Raw genomic sequence first — 18276 nt, forward strand, 5'->3', positions numbered from 1 at the left:
TTTTTTTTAAACACAAAACAGTTTTTTTCCCAAAAAAGACACGTTAGAAAAATTCCTGCGCAAATACTGTGTGAGATAAAAAGTTGCAACAACCGCCATTGCATTCTCTAGGGTCTTTGCTAAAAAAAACATATATAATGTTTGGGGGTTCTATGTAATTTTCTAGCAAAAAAATGATGATTTTTACATGTAGGAGCAAAGTGTCAGAATTGGCCCGGTATTGAAGCGGTTAAACCCCTTCCCGACCGCCGCATGCCGATATACGTCGGCAGAATGGCACGGGTGGGCAAAAGGGCGTACAGGTACGACCCCTTTAAGAAGCGGCATTGTGGGTGTGCGCACACCCGCCGCGCGCATCCGCCGCGTGCTCCGTGACCGCAGGTCCAGCAGACTCGATGTCCACCGAGTGCCCGCGATCGCATCACAGAGCAGAAGAACGGGAAGATGCCTATGTAGACAAGGCATTTCCCCATTCTGCCTAGTGACATGACAGAGATCACTGCTCCCTGTCATCGGGAGCAGTGATCACTGTCATGTGAGTAGTAGCCCCCCCACAGTTAGAATCACTACCTAGTGTTTAACCCCTTCCCTGCCAGTGTCATTTACACAGTAATCATTGCATTTTTATAGCACTGATCGCTGTATAAATGACAATGGTCCCAAAATAGTGTCAAAAGTGTCCGATGTGTCTGCCATAATGTCACAATCGCGATAAAATCCCCTATTTTGTAGATGCTAGAAATTTTGCGCAAACCAATCAATATACACTTATTGCAATTTTTGTTTACCAAAAATATGTAGAATACATATCGGTCTTAACTGAGGAAAAAAATAGTTTTTTTATATATTTTTTGGGGGATATTTATTATAGCAAAAAGTAAAAAATATTGCTTTTTTTTCCAAATTTTGCTCTTTTTTTGTTTATAGCGCAAAAAATAAAAACTGCAGAGGTGATCAAATACCACCAAAAGAAAGCTCTATTTGTGGTCAAAAAAGGACGTCAATTTTGTTTGGGTACAACGTCGCATGACCGCGCAATTATCAGTTAAAGTGACGCAGTGCCGTATCACAAAAAGTGCTCTGGTCAGGAAGGGGGGAAAATCCTTCTGGGGCTGAAGTGGTTATTTTCAATATAAATACAGCTGTTCTGTGAAGCCCTCAAGAGCATTAATCAGAGAAGCAGCCAAGAGGCCCATGGTAACTCTGGAGGAGCTGCAGAGATCTACAGCTCAGGTGGGAGAATCTGTCCACAGGACAATTATTAGTCGTGCACTCCACAAATCTGCAATATTTTATGTCACACGGTATTTGTGCAGCGGTCTTTCAAACGCAATTTTTTTTGGACAAAATACACTTCACTGAATTTAAAAAAAAAACTAAACAGTACAGTTAGCACAATTTTTTTGTATATTGTGAAAGATGATGTTATGCCGAGTAAATAGATACTGTACTAGAGCTGCACGATTCTGGCTAAAATGAGAATCGCTATTTTTTTGCTTAAAGATGGTGAGTCTCTCGCGATTCTCTCACGATTATTGCGGAGTAACATCATCTTTCACATTATACAAAAAAATTGGGCTAACTTTACTGTTTAATTTTTTTAAATTCATCAAAGTGTATTTTTTCAAAAAATGTTTGCGTTTGAAAGACCGCTGCGCAAATACAGTGTGACATAAAGTATTGCAGCAACCGCCATTTTATTCTCTAGGGCCTGTGCTAAAAAAATATATATAATGTTTGGGGGTTCTAAGTAATTTTCTAGAAAAAAATACTGATTTTAACTTAAGCAACAAGTGTCAGAAAAAAGGTTTAGTGTTTAAGTGGTTAAACTGCCCTCATTTACAGCCCGAAGTTAATTGCTTTGATCTAAGAACGAAATGTTACAATGTCTCTCTATGTTGTGATAAATTTGGCAGGCTGCCTGTTTTATTTTTATTTTTTGACAGCTGTCCGCTTGAGCAAAGAACTCTCTGCACTGAATCGAGGAAATTTATTTATGTTGCCGACCGTACGCACATATACGGCCTTGGCTTTAAGGGGTTATATCGGGATGATGCAGTAGTTTTTAGAGCGGGCAGTCAGCTCTTCAGGGATAACAGCTGATGCGGCTAAAAGACGCTCGGCTGTTATCCCGGAGGAGCGGGAGGGTGCATTCCCCTCTCCCGCCGCCTTCCACCGCTCTTCCCGAGCCTCCCGTCCTACCAGGAGGCCCGAACCACGAATCAGAATCACAGTTTTTGGCGATCGAAATACTTTGAAGTGCAAAGGAGGGATCCCTCCATAAAGAGTACCTGTCACCACCTATTACTGTCACAAGGGATGTTTACATTCCTTGTGACAGCTATAAAAGTGATCACTTTTTTTTTTTTTAAAGTGACAATGTAAAAAAATAAAAATAAATAAGAAAAAAATGTGTAACCGGTGTTCAAATCACACATGTAAGGTATCACCACGATCATCAGAGCGAGAGCAATAATTCTAGCACTAGACCTCCTCTGTAACTCTAACCTGGTAACCGTTATTTTTTTAAAGCGCCGCCTATGGAGATTTTTAGATACCATAGTTTGTCGTCATTCCACGAGTGTGCACAATTTCAAAGCGTGACATGTTTGGTATCTATTTACTCGGCGTAACATAATCTTTCACATTATACAAAAAAATTGGGCTAACTTTACTGTTTAGTTTTTTTTTTTATTCATGAAAGTGTATTTTTTCCTAAAAAATTGCATTTGAAAGACCGCTGCACAAATACAGTGTGACATAAAATATTGCAATGATCGCCATTTCATTCTCTAGATTCTCGGCTAAAAATATATATAATGTTTGGGGAGGTCTAAGTAATTTTCTAGCAAAAAATACGGATTTTTACTTGTAAGCAACAAATGTCAGGCTTAGGCATGAAAGGGTTAAGATCGTGAGGGAGGTTGAATCGCGATCTTGATTAATCGTGCAACTCTAATAGATACCTAACATATTATGGTTTAAAATTGCGCACACGCGTGGAATGGCAACAAACTACGGTACTTAAAAATCTCCATTAGTGACGCTTTAAACATTTTTAATGGTTACCTGTTTAGAGTTATTATTGCTCTCCCGCTGACCGGCGATACCTCACATGTGTGGTTTGAACACCTATTACATTTGCAGACGCGACTTATGTACACGTTTTCTTTGGTGCGTGAGCACACGGGGGAGCTTTAAAATGATTAGGTTTTTTTTCTTATTTATTTTATTTATTTATTTATTTATTTTTACATGGTCTCTTTAAAAAAAAAAAATCTGATCACTTTTATTGCCATCACAAGGAATGTAAACATCCCTTATGACAGTAATAGGCGATGACAGGTACTCTATATGAAGGGATCTGGGGTCTAAAATAAGCCAAATCCCTCCAAAATCTGCATTTTGGAATACTGAATTTTTTTTTTAAATCGGCGCCATTGGCAGCCGAGTAAACCGGAAATTACTTTGTGACGTCGCTTCCAGGTTTTTGCATCGGAGACCCGATCGAAGCTTAGTTTGGGTCTCCGGCCAGCCGGCAGATGTGCAGAGCGAGGGGAGATAACAGCTGAGTGGCTGCTAAGCTGCATCGATTGTTATCACTAGAAAGCCGATCGCCAGCTCTAAAAAATGGTAGTGGGGCTTCACCCCGGTACAACCACTTCCTCAAAGCGACGTACAGAAACGACGATTTGCGAGAAGTGGTTAAATCTGTTAGGCTTTTTTTTTTATTAATCTCTTTATGTTTTTCATATTCAAAAGATTTTTTTTAAAGTGAGGTAAATCTTTTAAAGTCAGTTGTTCCTAGAGGATTTCTCCCTTATTTATATTCTAAACCTAAAGCCTAGGTTTGTGTAAAACTTAAAAAAAAATCAGCATTAGTCATTTTACTTATAGTTAAAAGATTTTTTGGCCACACTTCTCTTCTGGGTCACAGGAGTGCACTTACTTTTGTGATCCTGAATCAGCCAACAGCAGATTGAAGCCAGCTGTTGGTTGACATCACAGAGCCGCTCCATTCTCTGAAAGGATCCCGTCAATAATGTCCTTAGGACACAGCTGATCACAGATCGGGGTAAAGGGCCAATCACAGCGGCCTTTTACCACATGATCAGCTGTGTCCAATGACAGCTGATCACGATGTAAACATAAGCCAGATATCAGAATTCCTTTCCTCACGCTGACAGCATGAGCAGGGGAGAGCCGATAACTGTCTTGTGTGAAAGGAACATCTACACTGATAATCAGAGCACTTATTATCAGAGTTCTGATTATTAGTTCAGCCCCAACAGTGCCTACAAGTGCTGCCAATCAGTGCCCATCAGTGCTGCCTATCAGTGCCACCTATCAGTGCCGCCTATCAGTGCCCTTCAGTGCAGTCTATCAGTGCCCACTAGTACCGCCTATCAGTGCCCACCAGTGCTGCCAATCAGTGCCCATTGGTGCCTCCTCATCATTGTCACCTATCAGTGCTGCCTCATCAGTGCCACCTATCAGTGCCACCTATCAGTGCTGCCTCATCAGTGCAGCCCATCAGTGCAGCCTCATCAGTGCAGCCTCATCAGTGCAGCCTCATCAGCGCACATCAGTGGAGGAGAAAAATTACCTATGCAAAGCGTTTTTTTTTTCTAACTGTTTAGTCTTTTTTCATTTATTTAGCAAAAAATAAAAATTAAATTAATTAAATACCACCAAAAGAAAGCTCTGTGTGAAAAAAAATTATATATAATTATATATATTATAAAAAATGTATGCCAGCACTGAAAGGTGAAAATTGGCCTGGGCAGGAAGGGGGTGAAAGTGCCCAGTAGGCAAGTGGTTAAAATTACGAATATTCCCTACCACTGGCAGTGGTCACCAGAGCGAATAGAACAAAAAATAAAAGGACACAGCTGCGTCCAGGGCTGTATATTACACTGTACACATACAAACATTTGGAGGGGAAAGGGTCAGTTTGGCATCTTTGACTTGGGCACTGGATGACCTTGTCCTGGCAGTGCTCTGGCTTGATGGAAACAACAAACTTTATATAAAGATTGGAATGCTAACTGCATTCCCTGATATACGGATGACCACAAGAGCTGGCATTTGCATATCAGTCGACATTATTCAAAATGTAGAGCAGCAAGCAACCCGTAAAAACTTTAAACCAAATTGGACTGTAGCTTTCTTTAAAATTGCAGGAAATACTCATTGTATAAAAATATATGGGACAAATTAAATTTTTTGTTGCATTGCCGGAGATCTTCTTTAAACAGGTCATAAAGTATATCATAAAGGCAAATTTTGCTCAGTTTTCTAATTTATGCAATGCACGAGCAAGTCTGTAGAGAAATGTTTTAATACTGAGATGTTTTTCATTTCTCACATCCGCTAAAATTCTTTATAAATGATTTCTTATGGATAATTCCTACTAATCTAGGAAATCCATTAGTATATTCTAATTATAAATATTTACAGCCAGCCGCTTTCCTCACAGACTGGATTGCAGCTATTACATTAAGAAGTGGAAGCTAAATATGAAATATGCCTTTAAGCCTTTGCTAGTGCAAGCTCTTGCATGCTCCTCCATATTCTGCCTCAATTCTCTTTTTATGAAAGAGGCTGTCTAACTCTGGAGCTCCCAGGTTTGCAAATCCATAAGCTATCTTTGCAGCCGCTGAGTTCAATTTAATGAAAGTAGTGTATCAAGCAGTGTGTAGAAGGCATTATATAACTACCCAGATTATGTAAGCTATCCCATTTATAAAAAAGGGCATCCAAGGCCTTTCCAAAACAGTTTTACAGGATATTTTCCAAATAAAACACGAAAGTTAGCTATTTTAGATGGTGTTTGGTCAACCACAGAATGACTTTGGAAACTAAACTGCATTGGGCACCTAGACTAAGGAGCTGTGTAGGATGCCTAGACTAGGGAGCTGTGTAGGATGCCTAGACTAGGGAGCAGTGTAAGATGCCTAGACTAGGGCACTGTGTAGAATGCCTAGACAAGGAAGCCATGTGGGATGCCTAGACTAGGGAGCTCTGTAGGATGCCTAGACTATGGAACTGTGTAGGATGCCTAGACTAGGAAGCCATGTGGGATGCCTAGACGAGGGAGCTGTGTAGGATGCCTAGACTAGGGAGCTGTGTAGGATGCCTAGACTAGTGAGCTGTGTGGGGTGCCTAGACTAGGGAACTGTGTGGGGTGCCTAAACTAGGGCACTGTGTGGGGTGCTTAGACTAGGGGGCCTTACTAGTTGACTTGGCAACTTCTCCATTCACCCTTCAACTAAGACTAGCTAGCTCTATCTTTTTTGGTAGATAAGCTAAAGTTCACTTGTAAAGAACGTTAGGAGGAAAAAGGGTATTTATAATGATTTTATATACAGTATACACACAAATGCTTTGACTTTTATTTGTATTTTAATGAGCAGGGCCCTCTGATTCCTCCTGTATTGAATTGTATTGTAACTGTACTGTTGTAAAGCCCTGCACAAACTGTTGGCGCTTTATACATCCTCAATAATAATAAACTGAATGGGTTGTTTTACAAGGCAAGGGTTCACATATACTTTACCCACTCGCTGACCGCCCTATAGCAGTTTTATAGGTAGTCTCTACGATTCGCTTCTGGACATTCACAAACCAACCCCCTCGAGATCACTTCTCACCAACAAGAATCCTGAACTCTCCTCAAAAGTCAGAGGCTCTGCGTTCTAACGTCCTTACAAACCCAGAGAGCGGTAATCCCAGTTCCTCTAACAGAGAGATTCTCTGGTTTCTACTCCACTCTCTTCCTCATCCCCAAAAAGAATGGGGGCTGGAGGCCGATTATCGACCTGAAAAGAATAACCACTTGCCGACCAGATGCCGTCATTATACTGCGGCAGGTCGGCACGATTCCGCAAACCGTAATAGCTGTACGTCAGCCCTTTAAATGCCTATAGCGGGGGGAGCCGATGTGCGTGGCCAGCGGTCACAATGACCACCAGCTACGCGCGATCGCGGCCACGTGAGCCAGAACAGAGACATGTGTGTGTAAACACACAAATCCCTGTTCTGTGAGGAGAGGAAAGACAGATCGTCTGCTCCTACTAGCTAGGCACAACAACATGTCTCCTCCTCTAGTCAGTTCCATCCCCCCACAGTTAGAAACACAAACGATATTTAACCCCTTGATTGCCACTAGTGTTAACCCCTTCACTGTCAGTGACATTTATACAGTAATCAATGCATTCCTTATTGGCCAAGGCATCCGTGGTTCCCCCTAGCAATACATTCCAGCACTCAACGACCAGTCAAGATCCCCATAATGCCACGCTTGCTCTCCCAGGGAAACCTCTCACATCCCAACCCCCTCAGATTGAACTTTCAAGTCTGGATACTGAGAGGCAGAGGTTCGAATTGCTGGGATGTACATCCAAAGTGATTTGGACCCTCATGAAGGCCAGGAAACCGTCAACCAATAATATGTATTCCAAGGTCTGGGACAAGTTTAAAGCTTTTTCTGTCGGCAGGGGGGTGGACCCTTCAGTTCCTTCCACCTCATTGCTTCTGGACTTTCTCCAAACAGGCCTTGACCTAGGCCTAGGTCTCAGCATACTTAAAAGTTCAAGTAGCAGTGGTCTCAGTGGCCACAGACAAAAGATGAACAAAGGACCTCCTGGTAGTTCAATTCCTCAGAGCAGTAAGGGAGATACGTCCATCAACCGGACAGTCTATTCCCAAGTGGGATCTTTCCCTTATGTTGGAAGTTTTGTCAGAACAAACCTTTGCCCTGTCCAAGACAGCTTCATTATGGAACTTGACCCTAAAATTGGCCTTCCTGATAGCAATAACATCAGGCTGAAGGGTCTCAGAGTTACAAGCCCTATGAGCAGAGGAAGAGCACATCATCTTCTACCCAGACAGGGTGGAATTACGCACAATATGCAGTTTTGTTCCTAAAGTATCTACTCCTGCTTCCCTGGCAGATCATTGAGCTTTGACGGTGTTCCCAGATTCTACCTCGAGCTCCCTACATGAGTTAGATGTTGCTTTTGTTCTCAAATGTTATCTCAACCTCACAGCTTCTTTTAGAAAATCTGTAAACCTATTTGTACTGCTAGGAGGCAAAAACAAGGGCAAGGAAGCTTCAGCCAGAACAATCGCATCATGATTCATGTAAAATTAATCCAGAAGGCATACTGGTGCAAAGGACTGGACCCCCCTTCCTTTGTCAGGGCACACTGAACCAGAGCAGTTGCATCTTTTTGGGCCGCAAGGGCAAATGTCTCTGTGGATACTTTCTGCAAAGCAGCAACAAGGTCTTCGCAGCACACATTAATGAGACACTGTAGGGAAGACTCGGGAGCTCTGGCCTCAGTTGATTTTGGCAAAAAGACAATTGATTCAGCCTTTGTTTCAACCAAATAAAGTTTTTCTTTCTAAGCATTACTCACCCATTTCAGCTAGTTATTTAACACTAGTATGCTGCCATTGATGCACCAGGAAAACAGAACATTTTTCATACTTACCGTAATTTTCCTTTACTAGTGCATATCCTTGGCAGCATACGCACCCTCCCTCGGTATTCTATATTATGGAGAATGATGGTGGAGTCCTTAACCTTCTCTTTTATAATAATCACTGTCCTTAGGGCAGAGCCTATCACTAGTATGCTGTCACGGATATGCACCAGGAATGGAAAATTACAGTAAGTATGAAACGATTTTCAGTTTTTTTAAGTTTGGATGTGTCAGATTTTTTTTTCGCCATCTGTGTCCCATTACGAAAATTTCCCTTTACTTCCTGTCCCATAGCCAAACAGGAAGTAAGAGAAAATCCCTGCAAATGAATTAATTAATTCCCTGGGGAACCCCAGGTCACCAGAACCACTGTCCCCATTGGAAGATATCCCCACTATTACTTTTCTGTGGACAACCCAAAATTTGGGATTTTCTTCTACTTTCACTTTTAATTCTAATGGTAAACAGGACAAATAGAGAGGGTGAATCTGCCTAACGGGGGCACAGACAGCAATAAAGACTGACAGGCGTTCTAATCCATCTGTATTCTATCCAAAACTAACAAAAAAAGTTTTGTCTTTAGTTATACTTTAAGTTTGCTCCTCTGTCTGCTTCCAAGAATCAATTTACCGTATACGCCGGTGCGTATAAGACGCACCGGCGTATAACACGCACCCCAATTTAGGAGGGAATTTTAAGGAAAAAAAAGCTTTTAGGTGGGAAGTTGAAGGAAAAAAAACTTACATTTAAATGCCCATCATTGCAGCCTTCTCAGTGCAGCCTTGCCCCAGTGCAGCCATGTCAGTGCAGCCATGTCAGTGCAGCCATGTCAGTGCAGCCTTGTCAGTGCAGCCTTCCCCAGTGCAGCCATGTCAGTGCAGCCTTCCCCAGTGCAGCCTTCCCCAGTGCAGCCTTCGTCAGTGCACCCTTCCCCAGTGCAGCCTTCGTCAGTGCAGCCTTCCCCAGTGCAGCCTTGTCAGTGCAGCCTTCCCCAGTGCAGCCTTGTCAGTGCAGCCTTCCCCAGTGCAGCCTTCGTCAGTGCAGCCTTCCCCATGCAGCCTGGTCAGTGCAGCCTTCCCCAGTGCAGCCTGGTCAGTGCAGCCTTCCCCAGTGCAGCCTGGTCAGTGCAGCCTCGCATCCCGTGATCTTTCAAAATCGCCGACCGCGATTTGAAAATGGCGCCGCCGGCGCCGAAATACACAAAGCCGGTCCTCGGCTCTTCTCGGCGGCTCTCGTTTACTTTCGGCTCCACTCGTAGTCCCGAGCGGAGCTATCTGAACCTAGCCGAGTACACTCGGCTAGGTTCGGGCGGCGCTCGAGTGAAGACGAAAGTGGCCGAGAAGAGCCGAGGACTGGCACTGTGTATTTCGGCGCCGGCGGCGCCATTTTCAAATCGCGGTCGGCGATTTTGAAAATCTGGCAGCTCCGGATCGCAGGGGATCGGCGTATAACACGCACCCCGCGATTTTCCCCTGATTTTAAAGGGAAAAAAGTGCGTGTTATACGCCGATAAATACGGTACTTGCAAACATTACTGAGCCCCATTGGCTGTTTTGAGAGTCATTTAAACTGTTTTGACTCCTTTATAAATTTTGACTGGTGAGTCTTCTGTTGGTTTGAGCAACTCACAGACGTAGGCATTGTGAGAAAAAGCAGTAAAGAACAACCATTGTGTAACACTGCAAAACTGTAAGTAAAGCCTGAATATTCATCACAGCAGAAATTAACTGCATCTGAGCACCACAAACTGAAAACCCTATTTATAGTGTGTTGCAAAAGTATTCACCCCCTTGGCTTTTTACCTATTTTGTTACATTACAGCCTTTAGTTTAATGTTTGTTTTAATCTGAATTATATGTGATGGATCAGAACACAATAGTCTAAGTTGAGGAAGTAAAATTAGAAAAATATATACATAAAACTATTTTTCAGGAATAAAAAAATGATAATTGGCATGTGCTTATGAATTCACCCCCTTTGTTATGAAGAACATAAAAATTGGTGCAACCAATTACCTTCAGAAGTCACATAATTAGTGAAATGATGTCCACCTGTGTGCAATCTAAGTGTCACATGATCTGTCATTACATATATACACCTTTTTGAAAGGCCCCAGAGGCTGCAACACCTAAGCAAGAGGCACCACTAACCAAACACTGCCATGAAGACCAAGGAACACTCTAAACAAGTAAGGGACAATGTTGTTGCGAAGTACAAGTCAGGGTTAGGTTATGAAAAAATATCCAAATCTTTGATGATCCCTTGGAGCACCATCAAATCTATCATAACCAAATGGAAAGAACATGGCACCACAGCAAACCTGCCAAGAGACGGCAGCACACCAAAACTCATGGACCGGGCAAGGAGGGCATTAATCAGAGAGGCAGCACAGAGACCTAAGGTAACCTTGGAGGAGCTGCCGAGTTCCACAGCAGAGACTGGATATCTGTACATAGGACAACAATAAGCCGCACGCTCCATAGAGTTGGGCTTTATGGCAGAGTGGCCAAAAGAAATCCATTGCTTTCAGCAAAAAACAAAATGGCACGTTTTGAGTTTGTGAAAAGGCATGTGGATGACTCCTAAAATGTATGGAGGAAGGCGCTCTGGTCTGATGAGACTAAACTTGAACTTTTTGGCCATCAAAGAAAATGCTATGTCTGGCGCAAACCCAACACATCACATCACCCAAAGAACACCATCCCCACAGTGAAACATGGCGGTGGCAGCATCATGCTGTGGGGATGTTTTTCAGCAGTCGGGACTGGGAAACTGGTCAGAGTTGATAGAAAGATGGATGCTGCTAAATACAGGGATATTCTTGAGCAAAACCTGTACCACTCTGTGTGTGATTTGAGGCTAGGACGGAGGTTCACCTTCCAGCAGGACATTGACCCCAAACACACTGCTAAAGCAACACTTGAGTGATTTAAGGGGAAACATGTAAATGTGTGGGAATGGCCTAGTCAAAGCCCAGACATCAATCCAATAGAAAATCTGTGGTCAGACTTAAAGATTGCTGTTCACAAGCACAAACCATCCAACTTGAAGGAGCTGGAGCAGTTTTGCAAGGTGGAATGGGCAAAAATCCCAGTGGTAAGATGTGGCAAGCTCATAGAGACTTATCCAAAGCGACTTGGAGCTGTGATTGGCGCAAAAGGTGGCTCTACAAAATATTGACTTTAGGGGGGTGAATAGTTATGCACATTGACTTTTTCTGTTATTTTGTCCTGTTTGTTGTTTGCTTCACAATAAAAAAAAAAAACATCTCCAAAGTTGTGGGCATGTTCTGTAAATTAAATGATGCAAATCCTCAAACAATTCATGTTAATTCCAGGTTGTGAGGCAACAAAACACGAAAAATGCCAAGGGGGGTTAATACTTTTGGAAGGCACTGTAATTAATTTTTAATATTCACAGCAAACTTGCCCATCCATCCATGTCTCCATGCTTTATTTTGTTGAGAAATCACTTTGAAAAACAACCCCCAGCATCTCTAGCTGTGGCCATCTTGTGTAAGGGCAGATGATTCATGTAGCATTTACTTACTGGAATCCATCTGCCCTTAGCTCAAGCATGCAGACAGGAGGGTGGGCTTCGATGAGAAAGTTTCTCCTCTAGATGGAAGAAAAAGAAGCCCATGAAGACTCCCGATTACATAATTTTGGCCTAGTTCAAAAAAAAGTTTTAAACAAGTAAATGTAATATACCTTCCTATCTATTTACTAATTCTATCAGCACAGGGATTTAAAATGTTGATTGAGAGATATTAGTTCAGCTTTAGGATTTATCTTCCATCTCCTTCCATGAGTCCATTTAAACATTTGTAAACAATACTGAGCCCTGATGAAGGGGGTGCATGTTTTGCCCTGAAATTCATTCTCAGTTTTGTAATTCCTAAAAGCTGTTTGGATTCCTATATGAATTTCATCTGATGCACCTTTTGTTGGTTTAAAGTGGTTCTAAAGGCAGAAGATTTTTTATCTTAATGCATTTTTGCATGAGAGCCATGGATGTCCGGGACTATCCCTCCGCATTGGCTGAGACAGCAGTGAGTGCCATTGACTCCTGCTGCTGTCAATCAAAGTCAGTTAGCCAATGAGGAGAGAGAGGGGCAGGGCCGTGCCTTGGCTCCATTTTTGAATGGACACACAGAGCTGCATCTCGGCTTGGGTGCCCTCATAGCAAGCTAGTTGCTGTGGGGGCACTTGGCAGGAGGGAGGGGCCCGGAGTACTGGGACCCGAGAAGAGTCGGATCTGGGCTGCTCTGTGCAAAACCACTACACACAGCAGGTAAGTATAACATGTTTGTTATATTTAACCAAAAAAGAAAAACAAGACTTTATTATCACTTTAAGCTTGGAGAAACTCACAGACCTAGGCATTGTGTGAAGAAGCAGTAAAGAACAACCACTATGTAGCACTGTAAAGCTGTAAGTAGAGTCTGAGTATGCATTAAGATGATATGGCTGCCCCCATGTACATATAACCATAAGGTTTTAAAAAAAAAAAAAAAATACAGTAATAATATTGTAATAAGTTGATCTTTTAAGTGAATATCCAAAAAAGAAAGAGTAAATACTATGCATTCCCTTTAAAAGAATTAGAAGAAAAAAAGGCTGGTTGCCCTAGGCAACACACACATCTCCTCTTCCCCAGCTTTCATGAATCCCACTCGCACTGCTTGATAGAGCCTAACTGGCATGCTAGCGAAAAGAATTCATTTTTTTTCTATTGTATACAGTTCACTTCAGGCGTATGGTCAGCAGGACCGAGCTGTCTATTTTTGAACATAAAAATAACATCCTGCCTTTAGGGGATACTTCCATTAGTTAACCAACCCCGTCCATGGAGGGCATCTGAACTATATGCAGCTGCTGCCAAACAAACAACTCTTGCTGTATTATCCTCCACCCTTGTTAATTTAATGCGGAAGCTATTTGCGTCTGATTAAGAAGTGAGTAAATGCTTTATTTTGTAATGTATATTGTGTTCCCTTAGTAACAATATACAGCCATCCATCATACTATCATACGGAATAAAAAAAGCAGAGATCATAAAATATGAAATGCAGAGGAGACCACTGCCATGAGCCAGAGTAACATGCTATTAGGCTTTACGTGGCAGTCTAGAATAGCTGAGAGTTTGCTGAACATTGCCCTGGGCAATTGTAGACTAAAATTTATTCTTAAAGGACCAGTCTACCTAAAACTGTTAAAATAATGCAACCGTCTAATGCCAATCATCCTTTTTTAGACTGAGGAAGAATTCAAATTTTTATTTCTGTAACCCAGATTGGGAGATTTGACCTCACTTCTGTCCCTGTGACTAAAAATGTGTTTTTGTTCCCATTAGAGAGATTTCCCATCACCTTATTGGTGACAGGAAGTGAGGCACATTTCTCCATTAAAGGCACATACAGTAATTAAAGGATCTAACCTTTCCCTGCACTCTCTGAAAGACAAAAAAAAAACCTTTGGGCTGGAGTTTGACTTTCAGTTCTTGAGTAAATGTTGACAAGCTGGATAACCTATTGGGTACTTGAATGACTTGAGGATCTTGGTAAAATGCTCTGTGCACTTCAAGAAATCATATGAGATGGTCAGAAACCATAGGTGTCACAATGCAGTAACTATGATATAATCTGTTATGTTTTTGTTTTCTGTGCATTTTGGATTCCCTAAATCAAAGGACCACACTGTATGTAATACCTTGACTTCTGGTCCCATTTGAAACTAAGCCTCAGCCAACTCAATACCAAGTACCACCTGTGACATCCACAATGTGAGACCTATACTGATCACTGGAGCTCCCACAATATATGCTTAATGCAGAAGGTGTAACTTAGTCCTGGGAAAGGCATGATCAGGAGTTGAGGCCTAATCCAAAGTGTGAGCCTTGGATCCAAGAGCTTCCTAGTCCCACAGAAAACTAAATGTTTAGTTGGAATGTATGCAAGGGGCCAAAAGTGCCCAGAAGTTTATCAGTTGAACATATAGTTACCAGAATGCAGCTTCAACATTTCTCTCATTTACAACAGTCAGAAAACATGAAGAAAGATAGCCATACAGGTATAGATCACGCCACCCAATGTTACTTGCTCTTCTAGGAGCCTTGCCCTTGAATAATGTGCCTATACAGAGGTATAGTTAAAAGCCACACAATTCCAGACAATAAATGTCCCAGAATCCCCCATCATATGACAGACAGAAAAGAGCTCTGTGAGCTAGAGCTACAGGCAGCTAGAACTTACTTAGTAAAACTTACCCCTCCAATCTCACGTCTGGCAGGCTTCTGTTTAATGCGATCAGATCACTCGCCATGAGGTTAAACTGATTGATTTTGAACAATTCTTTCATTTTCTCTTGATCATCTTTGGGAATTAGCACAGCTTTTCCCAGCTCTCCTGGTCCTTCTTGGGTTCTTGAAATCACAGCTGGAAATTAAAAAAAGACCATAAATTATTTACCATTAGCCATTACCATAAGCCATTACCAAAAAATGTGAAATGTGTAACTTTTACCACTTAAAACTGTTAAGTAAGCCTTAAAGAGCAACACTTTTGTACCTGAGCAAAAAGAAATCAGATCTAACCTCATGTTATAATAAGAAAGTAACTGCTAAGACCAGAAGTCAATTGCATGCACTGGTAATTGTTAATAGAAGAAAAAGGTTGAGGAGCACCCGGTATCTTGTTTGATAAAAATCCAAGTAGATGCAAAGCTCTTGTGTGAGGTGATTTAAGGGCTGCTCACTAGTGTGCAGAAATTACATTTGAGTTCTTGTAGCAGTGTAGTAAAGAGCAGGAAAAAAGAGTGCCAACTAGGATTATTGTCCAAGTTTTTTTCAATTTTATTTATTGTTGTATTCCATAATACAAACTAGATAATAATCTTTCTAGTTGGCACGCTCTTTGCTACTCTTCTATTATTTATGAAGGAGTTGCCTGAGAAAGGTTTCTATGAAAGCTGATTTTGACTCAGGCAGTGACTAACAAATATATCTCCATAATGAATATAAACTTAGAAGCAAAATATACCCATCTGGCTTGTATTAAATAGTATATAGGGTCATTATTTAAAATTATTTTTTATGAGCTTATCAACAAGGGATAAATTGAAGCCATGCACAACCCTTCTATTGCAACCCAAACCCTACAGAACCTTCATCAAAACCACTTTTTCAAATGGGTACTCTATGCCTTACATGAGGCAACACCAAATTTCATTTTTTTTTGCACACATTAACACAGCAAATTACTGTAATCACCAAAGTTAATCTGTTCTTTTTCTTTTACCTATTCCATTCCCGAGTCACATCCTTAAATCAATACAAAGTAAGATTCTCAACTTCACGTGGGGAAAAGTTTTACTTAGTCTTAACAAAAATATATTGTCCAGACTCAAATGGTTGGGAGGACTTGGGGTCACCAACACTGGCAAATACTACCTAGCTGGCCAGTTAATTCTTTATGTTCATAATTTGAGGATAGGCTTGTCCCATTTATTTTTAATGCCACCAAACAGACAACAGCAGAGGCTTTTAAGCCATCCACACTTTATAACCAGGAAATACTGCAAAGAATAAAGCATGCTATAATTAATGAAAAAATGGGCGCTATTCTTCTGGACTTGCATGATAATTACGTAAACGTTTGGTTGACCTGGATAACCTATAAGCACCCCAATGGTTTTGAGGGCACAGTTTTATCCCATTAAGGCTGTAGTCATGGGCAAGGCACTAGATTGTTGTAAGGGGGGATTCTCCTTCCCCCATCCTTCCTCATCCCCCTCGCTCTTTTTTGTTTTTCCTCTCTTTAGTTTGTTCTCCTCTTTGTCACTTCACCCCTTCTCTCTCCTTTTCACCCTCTTTTTTTCTTTGTTCATTTTATTAACTTTTGTGCCAAAAATCTTTTTAACACTAAACACATGTACATGCCTATTGGCTTTGCACCCTAAACATACCACTTCCTCTAGTACAGTGTGGATATACAGCTCAAGACATTGAGTAAAATTGAATGCCAAGAATGTCATTCTCTGCAGATCTATAGCTCAGTGCACTGAGTAAAAATGAATCTGATTAATGTCTTGCTCTGTGATTCTGTACTGTAATGATACTGAGTAAGTGACTATGGCATTCCTAGTGTTGTCCTTTGTTTTTGTATATATATATATATATATATATATATATATACAGTGGGGCAAAAAAATATTAATTATTTAGTCAGCCACCAATTGTGCAAGTTCTCCCACTTAAAAAGATGAAAGAGGCCTGTAATTGTCATCATAGGTATAGACAAAATGTGGAAACAAATCCAGACACATTGTCTGATTTTTGAAAGAATTTATTTGCAAATTATGGTGGAGAATAAGTATTTGGTCACCTACAAACAAGCAAGATTTCTGGCTCTCACAGACCTGTCTCTTCTTCTTTAAGAGGCTCCTCTGTCCTCCACTCATTACCTGTATTAATTGCACCTGTTTGAACTTATTATCAGTATAAATGACACCAGTCCACAACCTCAAACAGTCACACTCCAAACTCCACTATTGTGAAGACCAAAGAGCTGTCGAAGGACACCAAAAACAAAATTGTAGACCTGCACCAGGCTGGGAAAACTGAATCTGCAATAGGCATGCAGCTTGGTGTGAAGAAATCAACTGTGGGAGCAATAATTAGAAAATGGAAGACATACAAGACCACTGATAATCTCCCTCGATCTGGGGCTCCACGCAAGATCTCACCCCGTGGGGTCAAAATGATTACAAGAACGGTGAGCAAAAATCACAGAACCACGGGGGGGGGACCTAGTGAATGACCTGCAGAGAGCTGGGACCAACGTAACAAAGGCTACCATCAGTAACACACTACGCCGCCAGAGACTCAGATCCTGCAGTGCCAGACGTGTCCCCCTGCTTAAGCCAGTACAGGTCCGTTCCCGTCTGAGGTTTGCTAGAGAGCATTTGGATGATCCAGAAAAGGATTGGGAGAATGTCATATGGTCAGATGAAACCACAGTAGAACTGTTTGGTAGAAACACAACCCGTCATGTTAGGAGCAGAGAGAATGCTGAGTTGCAACCAAAGAACACCATACCTACTGTGAAGCATGGGGGTGGCAACATCATGCTTTGGGGCTGTTTTTCTGCAAAAGGAAAAGGACGACTGATCGGTGTACATGAAAGAATGAATGGGGCCATGTATCATGAGATTTTGAGTGTAAACCTCCTCCCATCAGCAAGGGCATTGAAGATGAAACGTGGCTGGGTCTTTCAGCATGACAATGATCCAAAACACACTGCCCAGGCAACGAAGAAGTGGCTTCGTAGGAAGCATTTTAAGGTCCTGGAGTGGCCTAGCCAGTCTCCAGATCTCAACCCCATAGAAAACCTTTGGAGGGAGTTGAAAGTCTGTGTTGCCCAGCGACAGCCCCAAAACATCACTGCTCTAGAGGAGATCTACATGGAGGAATGGGCCAACATACCAGCAACAGTGTGTGACAACCTTGTGAAGACTTACAGAAAACTTTGACCTCTGTCATTGCCAACAAAGGATATATAACAAAGTATTGAGATGAACTTTTGACATTGACAAAATACTTATTTTCCACCATAATTTGCAAATAAATTCTTTAAAAAATCAGACAATGTGATTGTCTGGATTTGTTTCCACATTTTGTCTCTCATAGTTGAGGTATACCTATGATGACAATTACAGGCCTCTCTCATCTTATTAAGTGGGAGAACTTGCACAATTGGTGGCTGACTAAATACCCCCCAAATAAGCCC

The 18276-nt window shown here is 41.6% G+C and overlaps 1 protein-coding gene across 2 annotated transcripts in view; it reads right to left on the reverse strand.

Moving 5' to 3' along the window:
- GALNT13 (polypeptide N-acetylgalactosaminyltransferase 13) overlaps positions 1-18276 on the reverse strand; it is a 540125-nt gene that overhangs the window by 284968 nt on the left and 236881 nt on the right. For both annotated transcript variants that reach the window (XM_073634136.1, XM_073634138.1), the window contains exon 2: positions 14757-14925. In XM_073634136.1, the coding sequence (XP_073490237.1) occupies positions 14757-14925 (169 nt within the window). The remainder of the gene's footprint in view (positions 1-14756; positions 14926-18276) is intronic.

This window comes from Aquarana catesbeiana, linkage group LG06 (genome assembly GCF_042186555.1).
Source record: "Aquarana catesbeiana isolate 2022-GZ linkage group LG06, ASM4218655v1, whole genome shotgun sequence".
NCBI classification, from domain to species: domain Eukaryota; kingdom Metazoa; phylum Chordata; class Amphibia; order Anura; family Ranidae; genus Aquarana; species Aquarana catesbeiana.